At 44.3% G+C, this 13,935-nt stretch overlaps 1 protein-coding gene across 1 annotated transcript in view; it reads left to right on the top strand.

Annotated features, from left to right (window-relative positions):
• The first annotated feature begins 150 nt into the window (after positions 1 to 150).
• The window catches only part of LOC141141228 (tenascin-X-like), a 167,616-nt gene continuing 153,831 nt past the window's right edge, over positions 151 to 13,935 (top strand). Inside the window, exons 1-9 of the mRNA XM_073628914.1 lie at positions 151 to 157; positions 244 to 501; positions 684 to 941; positions 1,083 to 1,340; positions 1,523 to 1,780; positions 1,922 to 2,179; positions 2,362 to 2,619; positions 2,761 to 3,018; positions 3,201 to 3,458. Of these exons, the coding sequence (XP_073485015.1) occupies positions 151 to 157; positions 244 to 501; positions 684 to 941; positions 1,083 to 1,340; positions 1,523 to 1,780; positions 1,922 to 2,179; positions 2,362 to 2,619; positions 2,761 to 3,018; positions 3,201 to 3,458 (2,071 nt within the window). The remainder of the gene's footprint in view (positions 158 to 243; positions 502 to 683; positions 942 to 1,082; positions 1,341 to 1,522; positions 1,781 to 1,921; positions 2,180 to 2,361; positions 2,620 to 2,760; positions 3,019 to 3,200; positions 3,459 to 13,935) is intronic.

Here is a 13,935-nt window from a genome sequence, read left to right as displayed (position 1 = left end):
TTGAAATCCTAACACCTGGAAATTACTACACCATCCTGGTCTATGCTCAAGTTGGGGAAAATAATGTGCAAGGGGCATATGATATTGTATCTAATTACACCAGTAAGTTATTGCAGTTTTAGATAATATCTTGTTTTTGTTTTTTGTGCCATGGTCTGTATACAGTAATGTAGGGTCATATTTGAAAGTTACTGTCCTTCATTTTACATATTTATACACGGCCTGTTTGTGTCTGCACTGTAGTACCTGATGTTGTGAAGAACCTGACAGCAGAGAATATCACCACCACTTCTATATCTCTGAGATGGGACAAACCAGATGGAAATGTCAGTTCTTATTTCATCCAAATCCTGGAAGATCCACGTTTTAATAAAATTGCAACTACAACTTATGAAATAATTAAAGGCCTGACACCTGGAAATTACTACACCTTTCTGGTCTCTGCCTGTGTCGGTGAAATTAATGTGCAAGGAAAAAATCTTCTGATAGTTGAATATACAAGTGAGTTTACACTACATCCAGCTAAAAAATGATTTCCATACTTTTTCTTTTACATTTGTTTCAACATGTTTTGCAAAGTGAAAAACGGACAAATGAAAATCAGAAGATGTCTTATGGCTCTTACAAGCCTGGGGTGTTTCATACATACTAACCATCACTATTTACTATTGTCTACATTGTAGAACCTGGAGTAGTTAAGAATCTGAAGACAGAGAACATCACCACCACTTCTATATCTCTGAGCTGGGAGAAACCAGATGGAAATGCCAGTTCTTATTTCATCCAGATCCTGGAAGATCCAACTTTTGATATGAATGTAACAACAACGTCTTATACAATTGAAATCCTAACACCTGGAAATTACTACACCATCCTGGTCTATGCTCAAGTTGGGGAAAATAATGTGCAAGGGGCATATGATATTGTATCTAATTACACCAGTAAGTTATTGCAGTTTTAGATAATATCTCGTTTTTGTTTTTTGTGCCATGGTCTGTATACAGTAATGTAGGGTCATATTTGAAAGTTACTGTCCTTCATTTTACATATTTATACACGGCCTGTTTGTGTCTGCACTGTAGTACCTGATGTTGTGAAGAACCTGACAGCAGAGAATATCACCACCACTTCTATATCTCTGAGATGGGACAAACCAGATGGAAATGTCAGTTCTTATTTCATCCAAATCCTGGAAGATCCACGTTTTAACACAATTGCAACTACAACTTATGAAATAATTAAAGGCCTGACACCTGGAAATTACTACACCTTTCTGGTCTCTGCCCGTGTCGGTGAAAATAATGTGCAAGGAAAAAATCTTGTGATAGTTGAATATACAAGTGAGTTTACACTACATCCAGCTAAAAAATTATTTCCATACTTTTTCTTTTCCATTTGTTTCAATATGTTTTGCAAAGTGAAAAACGGACAAATGAAAATCAGAAGATGTCTTATGGCTCTTACAAGCCTGGGTTGTTTCATACATACTAACCATCACTATTTACTATTGTCTACATTGTAGAACCTGGAGTAGTTAAGAATCTGAAGACAGAGAACATCACCACCACTTCTATATCTCTGAGCTGGGAGAAACCAGATGGAAATGCCAGTTCTTATTTCATCCAGATCCTGGAAGATCCAACTTTTGATATGAATGTAACAACAACGTCTTATACAATTGAGAGCCTAACACCTGGAAATTACTACACCATCCTGGTCTATGCTCAAGTTGGGGAAAATAATGTGCAAGGGGCATATGATATTGTATCTAATTACACCAGTAAGTTATTGCAGTTTTAGATAATATCTCGTTTTTGTTTTTTGTGCCATGGTCTGTATACAGTAATTTAGGGTCATATTTGAAAGTTACTGTCCTTTATATTACATATTTTTACACGGCCTGTTTGTGTCTGCACTGTAGTACCTGAAGTAGTGAAGAACCTGACAGCAGAGAACATCACCACCACTTCTATATCTCTGAGATGGGACAAACCAGATGGAAATGTCAGTTCTTATTTCGTCCAAATCCTGGAAGATCCACGTTTTAATACAATTGCAACTACAACTTATGAAATAATTAAAGGCCTGACACCTGGAAATTACTACACCTTTCTGGTCTCTGCCCGTGTCGGTGAAAATAATGTGCAAGGAAAAAATCTTGTGATAGTTGAATATACAAGTGAGTTTACACTACATCCAGCTAAAAAATGATTTCCATACTTTTTCTTTTACATTTGTTTCAATATGTTTTGCAAAGTGAAAAACGGACAAATGAAAATCAGAAGATGTCTTATGGCTCCTACAAGCCTGGGGTGTTTCATACATACTAACCATCACTATTTACTATTGTCTACATTGTAGAACCTGGAGTAGTTAAGAATCTGAAGACAGAGAACATCACCACCACTTCTATATCTCTGAGCTGGGAGAAACCAGATGGAAATGCCAGTTCTTATTTCATCCAGATCCTGGAAGATCCAACTTTTGATATGAATGTAACAACAACGTCTTATACAATTGAAATCCTAACACCTGGAAATTACTACACCATCCTGGTCTATGCTCAAGTTGGGGAAAATAATGTGCAAGGGGCATATGATATTGTATCTAATTACACCAGTAAGTTATTGCAGTTTTAGATAATATCTTGTTTTTGTTTTTTGTGCCATGGTCTGTATACAGTAATGTAGGGTCATATTTGAAAGTTACTGTCCTTCATTTTACATATTTATACACGGCCTGTTTGTGTCTGCACTGTAGTACCTGATGTTGTGAAGAACCTGACAGCAGAGAATATCACCACCACTTCTATATCTCTGAGATGGGACAAACCAGATGGAAATGTCAGTTCTTATTTCATCCAAATCCTGGAAGATCCACGTTTTAATAAAATTGCAACTACAACTTATGAAATAATTAAAGGCCTGACACCTGGAAATTACTACACCTTTCTGGTCTCTGCCCGTGTCGGTGAAATTAATGTGCAAGGAAAAAATCTTCTGATAGTTGAATATACAAGTGAGTTTACACTACATCCAGCTAAAAAATGATTTCCATACTTTTTCTTTTACATTTGTTTCAACATGTTTTGCAAAGTGAAAAACGGACAAATGAAAATCAGAAGATGTCTTATGGCTCTTACAAGCCTGGGGTGTTTCATACATACTAACCATCACTATTTACTATTGTCTACATTGTAGAACCTGGAGTAGTTAAGAATCTGAAGACAGAGAACATCACCACCACTTCTATATCTCTGAGCTGGGAGAAACCAGATGGAAATGCCAGTTCTTATTTCATCCAGATCCTGGAAGATCCAACTTTTGATATGAATGTAACAACAACGTCTTATACAATTGAAAGCCTAACACCTGGAAATTACTACACCATCCTGGTCTATGCTCAAGTTGGGGAAAATAATGTGCAAGGGGCATATGATATTGTATCTAATTACACCAGTAAGTTATTGCTGTTTTAGATAATATCTTGTTTTTGTTTTTTGTGCCATGGTCTGTATACAGTAATGTAGGGTCATATTTGAAAGTTACTGTCCTTCATTTTACATATTTATACACGGCCTGTTTGGGTCTGCACTGTAGTACCTGATGTTGTGAAGAACCTGACAGCAGAGAATATCACCACCACTTCTATATTTCTGAGATGGGACAAACCAGATGGAAATGTCAGTTCTTATTTCATCCAAATCCTGGAAGATCCAGGTTTTAATACAATTGCAACTACAACTTATGAAATAATTGAAGGCCTGACACCTTGAAATTATTACACCTTTCTGTTCTCTGCCCGTGTCGGTGAAAATAATGTGCAAGGAAAAAATCTTGTGATAGTTGAATATACAAGTGAGATTACATTCGATCCAGCTAAAACAATGATTTCCATACTTTTTCTTTTACATTTGTTTCAACGTGTTTTGCAAAGTAAAAAACGGACAAATGAAAATCAGAACATGTATTATAGCTCTTAAAAGCCTGGGGTGTTTCATACATACTAACCATTACTATTTACTATTGTGTACATTGTAGAACGTGGAGTAGTTAAAGCGGAGTTCCACACAAAAATGGAATTTCCGCTTTTCGGAACCCTCCCCCCCTCCGGTGTCACATTTGGCACCTTTCAGGGGGGAGGGGGGTGCAGATACCTGTCTAAGACAGGTATTTGCACCCACTTCCGGCATAGACTCCCACGGGAGACTATGCCTCTTCCTGTCCCTCCGCGCTGTTTCCTGGGAAACACACATGTCCCAGGAGATAGCGGGGACCAGTTACGACGCGCAGCGCGACTCGCGCATGCGCAGTAGGTGGACTCCCTCTCTTCTGGTGGTGTACATAGTACACAATACAGTGCAACTGTAGTGCAGTTGCTACTACTTTTCTGGTGGTGTACACATTACACAATACAGTGCAGCCGTTGGGCAGTTGCTACTACACTTCTGGTGGTGTACACAGAACACATAATACAATGCAACTGTAGTGCAGTTGCTGCTACTTTTCTGGTGGTGTACACAGCACACAATACAGTGCAGCCATAGTGCAGTTGCTGCTACTTTTCTGGTGGTGTACACAGCACACAATACAGTGCAGCCGTAGTGCAGTTGCTACTACACTTCTGGTGATGTACACAGTACACAATACAGTGCAGCCGGAGTGTAGTTGCTACTACTTTTCTGGTGGTGTACACAGTACACAATACAGTGCAGTGTGGTGTTGCAAAACAAAATATACATCATGTCCGGAAGGCCACCAAGGAGAGGCAGACGCTCACAGGCCACTAAAAGAGGGCAAGCAGGCTCTATGTCTACAGTCAACAGTGCTGGTCGTGCATCCTTTGCAGGTGGCCGTGGGGCACGCTTGTCCTTTTTTTCTGCTGCTGGGCGTGTTTGTGAGCCAGAACATGCAGAAGAGTTGGTGGAGTGGATAACAAAGCCGTCCTCTTCTTCCTCATCCTCTGTCACCCAGGCTCAGAGTAGTTTGCCTTCCAATGCAGCTGCCAAAGTGGCCTATTCCACCGGCTCCTTGTCCACAGTCACTCCTTCCGTAGCCCCACTATCATGCACGGAGGAGTCCCCCGAACTTTTCGACCACAGTGTCGGGTACATGCTGCGGGAGGATGCGCAGCGATTTGAAGGCTCCAATGTTGGTTCCCAGGTTGAGGAAGGGAGTAATGTGAGCCTAGAGAGAGGGGGTGCCCAAGAAGGACAAGAAACTGTCAGTCATGTTCCCCCAGCCGCAGCATACTGCCAAGTTTGCTCCAGTGACGAGGAGGGAGGGGATGATGAGGTCACTGACTCTACTTGGATGCCTGATAGAAGAGAGGAGGAGGAGGAGGCACAACTCCAATGAGGCAGGATGTCCTCTAGGGGGCAGCTTAAGGGCAGCCACCCTACGGCAACACACCGCAGAGCTCCGCAGGTGCAGGGTGCTGCTGACTCCCCACTGATTTTGAAAAGTTCCTTGCTGTGGGCCTTTTTGTGACACGTGTGCAACAGATTGCACCGTTGCTGTTTGCAACCTATGTCTAAAGCAGATCAAGTGTGGCCAGAACAGCAGCCACTTGGGCACCACATGCTTGACCAGACATATGACAACCTCCTATGTAGTCCGTTGGCAACAGCACTTGAAAGACCCACATCAAAGAAAAAGGTGGACTTCTTGCTCCTCATCTAGGATCTACAACCCCACTATACCTCCAGTCCTCTCAAAAACCTGCACTGAGAGGAATGAAGTTATAGCAATAGGTGTACTTGCAGCCAATCTGCTATCTCTAAAAAAAGAAATTCGGTCCCAACGTTCCACATGCTCAGCGTCTAAATGCCGGCTTGGCCAAATTGCTAGCACTGCAACTGCTGCCTTTTCAGCTTGTAGACTCTGCCCCCTTTTGTGAATTTGTGGAATGAGCTGTACCTCAGTGGCAGGTTCCAAAACGCCATTTCTTTTCAGGGAAGGCCATTCCGGCTCTCTACCGGCATGTGGAAGGCAATGTTTTGGCCTTGTTGGACAGGGCGGTCAGCATTAAGGTGCATATTACTGCTGACTCATGGTCTAGCAGGCACAGGCACACTGGGTAACTCTGCTGGCAGCTAGGAAGGATGTAGGACAGGGTTCAGTATTTTTGGAGCTTGTTCTGCCACCACGCCTCCAAAATGCTAGTGGTGATTCTGCCACAGCTCTCTCCTCCACCCTCACCTCTTCTTCTTCCTCTATGGCCTCTTCTGCAGATTTGTCCTCTGAACCAGTGGTGCTCCGTAAGCGTTCAAGGGCCTACGCAAGCACTCAGGCAAAAAGATGCCATGCAGTGCTTGAGTTGGTCTGCTTAGGGCACAGGAGCCACACTGGGGCAGAGATTCTGTCAGTTCTGCAGGGGCAGGCTCAGAGGTGGTTGATGCAATGCCAGATTCAGCCAGGAATGGTTGTATGTGACAATGGCACCAACCTTCCCTCCGCCCTCCGACAGGGAGACTTGACCCATGTCCCATGTTTGGCACACGTCCTAAATTTGGTGGTGCAGCGGTTCTTGAGCAGGTACCCAGGCTTACAGAATCTCCTGAGGCAGGCCAGAAAAGTCTGTGGTCATTTCCACCGGTCATAAATGCCACTGCTCAGCTGGCTGACATTCAAAGGGAATGCAATCTGTCCACCAACTGCCTCATTTGTGACTTGCCCATCAGGTGAAACTCAACGTTGGCAATGCTGCAGCAGCTGCACACGCAGCAGAGGGCCATCAATTAGTACCTGTGTGAGAATGGATCCAGGACAGGATCAGGGGAGCTTGGCTTCTTTTCGCCACGTGGCTACTGATCAAGGATGCATGCACTGTCCTGTCACCATTTGAGGAGGCCACGAGGATGGTGAACAGCGACAATGCATGCATCAGTGATACTGTCCCTCTTGTCTTCCAGTTGGAGCACACGCTTCATGGAATAATTGACAGGGCACTTGAGGTAGAACAGCGGGGGGAAAAGGAGGACTTCCTTACCTCTCAAGGCCCCCTTTATTCAGATATTATTCCTGCAGGCCCGCCAAACACACAGGAAGAAGAGGAGGAGGAGGATTGTGTCAGCATGGACGTGGAGGATAACACTCAGCAGCAGTCTTCAAGGGATGGTTTTCATTCCCTAGAAACCCAAGGAGTTGTACGTGGCTGGGAGGAGGTTGTTACGGATCATGTGATCCTTAGTGTCCCAGAGGACTCAGAATTGAATGCCTCTGTAAACTTACACTGCATGGCCTCCTTGATTATGCAAAGCCCGTGAAAGGACCCTAGGATTTGTGGTATCAAGGAGAGGGATCATTACTGGCTGGCATCCCTTCTTGATCCACGTTACAAGGGTAAGGTTGCAGAACTCCTCCTACCTTCACAGAGGGAGCAGAGGATGAAACATCTTCAGGAGGCCTTGAAGAAATGTTTGTGCAATGCGTTTCCAGACCCTGGGAGGTCACAATTTCCTAGTTCTGGACAAAGCGTTGCTGAGGCTTCGTTCAGTTAGAGGAAGAGCTGTGGAGGAGGTGGCCGGATGACCGATGCATTCAGACAATTTTTCAGTCATCAGCGCCAAGGTCTGATCGGTTCAAGCAACCATCGCCAGTGTCTGCATTACATGGTGCAGTAATATCTAGGGGCAAGAGCAGACTTGGAGACCTTTCCAACAGACCATCCACTGGGTTACTGGGTCTTGAGGATGGACCACTGGCCAGAACTTGCTCAATATGCAATTAGGCTACTGGCCTGTCGTGCATCCAGCGTTCTTTCTGAACGCACATTCAGTGCTGCTGGAGGGTTTGTAACGGATCATAGAGTGCGCCTATCCACAGACTCCATTGATAGGCTCACATTCATAATAATAAATCAGTCTTGGATCAGCAGCAGCTATCAAGCACCTGATGCTGATGTAACTGATTGATTTTTCTATGGATGTGGGATCCCTTGAAGACTGCCTATGCTGAGTGACTATCCTATTCCTCCTCAATCTTGATGATGCTAACTTCCAACAATATTTTTGGTTTAGGGCACCACCACCACTGCCTAAGGCCCAATTTTTCTGCCCCTGTTTAACAGGGGCATGTAATTAAAATTTTTGATAAAATATTTAACAGCAGGGCCTGTTCCTGTGCCCACCAAGAGTAACTGTAAGGGGTTACAGTGTTGTGGCACCACCAACACCACCAAAGGCCCAATTTTTCTGCCCCTGTTTAACAGGGTCATGTAATTACATATTTTGATCTAATATTTAACAGTGGGGCCCGTTTCTGTGCCCACCAAGATTAACTGTGAGAGCTTACAGTGTTGTGGCACCACCACCAAAGGCCCGATTTTTCTACCCCTGTTTAACAGGGGCATGTAATTACAATTTTTGATATAATATTTAACAGCAGGGCGCGTTCCTGTGCCCACCAAGAGTAACTGTGAGGGCTTACAGTGTTGTGGCACCACCACCACCCAAGGCCCAATTTTTCTGCCCCTGTTTAACAGGGGCATGTAATTACAATTTTTTATATAATATTTAACAGCAGGGCCCGTTCCTGCCCCACCAAGAGTAACTGTGAGGGCTTACAGTGTTCTGGCACCACCAACACCTAAGGCACAATTTTCTGCAGAGTATATAGGTCAGGCCGTATAGTATATATACTTCTGTTCAGAGTATATAGTGCCTGGGGGCCCTCCCACGCCATTTTTTGTAAAAATTTGGGTGCGGGGTTCCCCTTAACATCCATACCAGACCCAAAGAGCCTGGTAATGGGATAGGGGGGGAACCCATGCCCTTTTTCTCAATGATTTTCATCTATATTGCCGGGACCCAACAATACATTACAGCCGCAAGCAGTTTTAAATTACTTTTTTTCCTTTAGAAATGTCATTTTGCTGTGGTATTGTTCTAAACATGGGAAGACTGGGCCACTTTACAGGCATACTATAGACACCCTCCCAGGCATGATATTTAAAGGAATATTTCATTTTTATTGTTTCACTTTAAGCATTCTTAAAATCACTGTTCCCGAAAAAACTGCAGTTTTTAAATTTTTTTTTGCATTGATACATGTCCCCTGGGGCAGGACCCGGGTCCCCAAACACTATTTCTGGCAATAACTTGCATATGAGACTTTAAAATTAGCACTTTTGATTTTTCACATTCGTGTCCCATAGACTTTAATGGTGTTCGCGTGTTCGAACAAACTTTATGCATGTTTGCATGTTCTGCTGCGAACCGAACCGGGGGTATTCGGCTCATTCCTACTGGTGATAAGGAAAGGGGAGTTAAATAGGACCTCTACCATGTTGGAGTAAATGGTGCTGCACATGTAAGTATTGTGACACAGACAAGATTCAGTTTGGGGCAATTCTGCAACAGCTTTATATATGCCCTACCGACAATTACATGAATCTGTTGCGGGTTGCTCCATTTGTTGAGACAGATTTCTAATTGAGTGTTTATGACACTCTTTTTTGAAAAATAAAGTTTTATTTAGTTTTCAGACATGCTCCATGACACATCATGTAGTGGCTGGTTTGTCACATTTCCACTTTCTTATGTGAAAGGTTTAGGCGAGTCAACAACCCTGACAAACTATGTGCTAAACAATTTGCAGTATATTGTTTAAAAAAAATCATATACAAACTATTTCTGAAACAACTGTAAGAATCCCTCTTTCCTAATAACACTGTAAATAGGTCAGAAATTGGTCAAAATTGTGGGTACACACCATATAGAGTAAGAAGTGAGGAAGAAGAATCCTGAACTGAAATAGAAGAAATTAAGCAGAGAGAGGGAGAGTAGAGAATAAAGAGGGGAGGGGGGGTTGGGTGGAGGGAAAGTGCGTCACGACTATCAAGAAGGTTGCTGCGGGGTGTGGCCTGACGAGGCATGTGAACAGACCTGTTCCACGGAGCTCCCGCTGTTGATCCTGTGAACGATCCTTCAGACTTGCAGGAGTGAGCGAGAAGGATCCAGTTCCTTTGCTATCAGAGTTTTACGCTATGGAAGCCTCTATGGAAACATCCGGCAATGCACACCTGTAATGGTTATATTCCCTGTAAAGACGCTGAAATCCTGGCAGTGTGAATTAAAAGGCCTGGGCTGGGTAACAAGCCAGAAGCGCTCGTGATCTCCTATAATAAAAAAACAACAGGAGTCAGTAAGCGGCAGTGTGTGTGGAGGTGGAAGGCAGATCTTTTCTTTCATCACCATTTCCGGGTGCATTTTGTGGTGTTTTCACAGTGGAGATCTACTAGCAATAAGAGTGGACTCTGTTTATAAGGTGCAATTTGACCAATTTTATTTAACATACACTTGTTGAAGTTTTTCAATATATAGCACAGATTCACTTTACGGAAAATTAGCGCGACTTGCTTTTGAAAATTGTTGATTGATGTGTGTATCTTGCATGAAGTCGCTGCTTTCTTTCCATACTTGTTTTAATTGTATCACAAATCATAATTCATGGTATATCACAGCCATTATTGGCCTGCAGGAGACCTACCTTCAGGGGGATACTGTTGGGTTCTTGCAATATGCCTGGGTTGGGAAAGCCTATCACTCCACTCACTCCGCATTTTCGCACGGGGTGAGTGTACTGATACATAAGTCGCTGGCCTATCAGGAGTTGGACTCTCTCATTGATATCTCAGGTAGATTTGTATTTCAGTATTGTAAGCTGTATACAATTACTATGATTCTAGCTTTCGTATATATTCCCCCCCGTTTTCCCGGGAGGTGCTACAGTTGCTGCTGTCATACCTGGCGAACAAACCTGATACTCCGGTATTGATCATGGGAGACTTTAAAGTGGTGTTCCACCCTAAAAAAAAAAGTCATGATTGTGCCTAAAAAAATAAAAAAAAAACATTTGGATATTTTTTTTTTTTACTCACCTCTAAATGCCTGTTGCTAGGGGGTCCCTCGTAGTCTGCCTCTTCCAGTGTCTGGGCTGGTGACATCACTTCCCCCTCGGCAGAGGAAGGGCTCAGCTCTGCTTCCTCCCTCCTGTCAATCATCTGGGACCCATTACAGGTCCCAGGTGACTGAGCGGCCAATCACGGTGCGCGGCGCCGCTCGCGCATGCGCAGTGGGTGCCAGGCTGTGAAGCCACAGCCCGGCGCCCACAGTTGCAATGCCGGCGCCACTGAACGGAAGGGGAGACGAGCGGGGCTTTGATCCTCCGCATAGCTGGACCCTGGGACAGGTAAGTGTCCAATTAAAAGTCAGCAGCTGCAGTATTTGTAGCTGCTGACTTTTAATTTTTTTTTTTTTTTGACTGGCCCTCCTCTTTAACTGCTATTTATCCCAGATTGGATAGACCCCCCCATGTCTCCCCTTAAGGGAGGCCAGGGCACTGCTATTACTGGCAGAGGTGGGATGGACGGACATATAACGAATTCGCAACCCAGACAACAAGCAATTCTCCTGTTTCTCCAAAACCCGTGGTTCTTTGTCATGTATTGATCTATGTGTGGGCACCCCAAACATGGTCAGCTACACCTCCAGGGTAGAATATTTCCCATGGGGAGTATCTGACCATTCCCCACTGGCTTTATGGCTGATCACCCAACTGCCCAATTCTTTACCCCGAGCCCCATGGAAGCTCAACGCCTTTTGGCTCAAATTATTTACCTCGCAGGAATGGATAGCCTCTCAGATTGGGGACTCCTTCCTGGTGCACTGCCGGAACCTCAACAGTTTACAGAAATGGGAGACCTTCAAAGCATACCTTAGGGGTGTATTTATCACTGAAATACAAATTGTTAAGCAAAACTCCTCTGCTCTGCTGGAGCAGGTGGGCGACCAGGTGAGACAGCTGGAATTGACTAACCCAACTGATTCTGCAAGGAAGATATGGATGTCGGCCCAAGATTCATTGGACTGCCTGAGATCCTCCGCTGCAGAGTGTAAGCATTTTTTTACGAAGCTTGCATTTTTTGAGGAGGGGGAGAAGATGCGCCGCCCACTTACCAAAATTACTCAATCCCAACAACAATCCCCAGCCATCGGTGCTATTCGCACCGCCAGTGGCAGGGTGGTCGATTCTCCCGAGGTCATTATAGCCGAGCTGACATCCTTCTATATAGATCTATATGGGTCGAGGGAGGCCTACTCAGATGAGAACCTGGTCAATTACATGTCCACTATTGATTTACCCTCTTTGTCAGCTAAGGCTAAACAACAACTAGATGCCCCGTTGAGATTGGAGGAACTACAGGTGGCAGCTTGCTCTTTTCCCACCTGTAAGGCGCACAGGGAGGACGGCCTCCCCATGGAAGTATACACTCAATTTGGCAAACAAATACTGCCAAAACTGTTGGAGGTATTCAATGATTCTCTCGAGGAGGGTAGAATCCCTGCCTCTATGGCCAAAGCGAATGTAATATTGTTGCTTAAGCCAGGTAAGGATCCAGTTGACCCAGGCTCCTGCAGACCTATTTCACTGCTTCAGAGTGATGTAAAAATCCTTGCAAAGGTCCTGGCGCTTCAGGTCAACAGGATAGTATCCTTATTATCCACCCAGATCAGGCTGGCTTTATGCCACAAACGTCCACGGCTACCAACCTTAGGAGACTCTTCCTTAACATGCAACTGAAAGCAGACAATGGGGGTCACAGGGCTCTTCTCTCTCTCTACGCCAATAAGGCATTCAACAGCATCAGCTGGAGGTATCTGTGGGCAGTGTTATCCAAGTTTGGCTTTGTGGACCGGCTTATTGCCTTGGTTAAGTTGCTCTATGCTTCCCCGCAGGCAACCATTAGGGTGGCGGACAGGATGTCACCTCCTTTTGCTCTGGGAAGGGGAACACGACAGGGTTGCCTGCTGTCTCCCCTGCTCTTAAAAAAAGCCATAGAACCATTAGCAGCCTTGGTGGGGGCCAGCACCCAGGTCCATGGGTTCCAGTATGGTGCTATGCATGAAAAAATCATGCTGTATGTGGATGACATGATGCTCTTCTTGCGGGACTCCAACCACTCATTAACGGGGGGTCATAATCTCGGCGTTGGGCCACTATTCTGGCCTGACCATAAACTGGTCTAAATCGGCCCTCATGATGCTGGGCGAGGAAGGGGAGGTGGAACTTCCTGATTCTTGTCCCATCCCAGTAGTTACCAACTTCAAATACCTAGGTATACAGATTTCGCCCCAACTCTCTGAGTATTGCTCCCTAAATGTACATCCCCTATTGTCCCGCTTTCTGGATAAGATTAATACATGAAATAACCTTAACCTGTCACTGGTCACTGGTCTCATGACAGAATTGAGTTCTGCCACGCACTCCCTAATTGTGGGGGGTGTCGACAATTTCCAATGTCTGGGTATCAATGCCCAGGCTTTTGACATGAGAAAGTGTAGCAGACCTTTTTGATCTTTGAGATCCGATCCAGGGATGATAGACAGAAGGGTGACCTCCGGAGTCTCTGGCCAAGTGCGGCCCATGATAGGATGGCAGAGCTGGAACATCAAACACCAGAAGGGTTGAAGGCATGTCAACCAGATATGAAGGAGGGTTTCACCTGGGGCATCACATCACCAGCATCGATTGTGTATGGATGGGGTGAATTTATGTAAAAATGCTGTGAGGAGTTGGTTGTTACTTTCTTGGGTATGAAAAGCAATGCTAGATTTAAAAGTTAGGAGAAATGCTTTATCCCAATCTGATTCAGAGATACGTGTACATTACTTTTTATGAATTTGCCGGACTACGTCTTACTAGTGTTGCATTTCACTGTTGATCACACCTCATCAGTGTATAAGCTTATTTTGTAATCAAAACTTTTCAATAAAAGCTGGACAGAGTGCCTATACTTTCCCCGCTCTAATCAAAACTGAAAAAAAGATTTTGCCTAGAGATACACTTTAACAATAGCGTACACTAAATTGTTTAAACAGAATACTATAATATATGCCAGTGATGGCGAACCTTGGCACCCCAGATGTTTTGG

This window comes from Aquarana catesbeiana, linkage group LG04 (genome assembly GCF_042186555.1).
Source record: "Aquarana catesbeiana isolate 2022-GZ linkage group LG04, ASM4218655v1, whole genome shotgun sequence".
Classification (NCBI taxonomy): Eukaryota; Metazoa; Chordata; class Amphibia; order Anura; family Ranidae; genus Aquarana; species Aquarana catesbeiana.
Note: the sequence above shows the minus strand (reverse complement) of the source record. Positions and strands in the feature narration are given on the sequence as shown.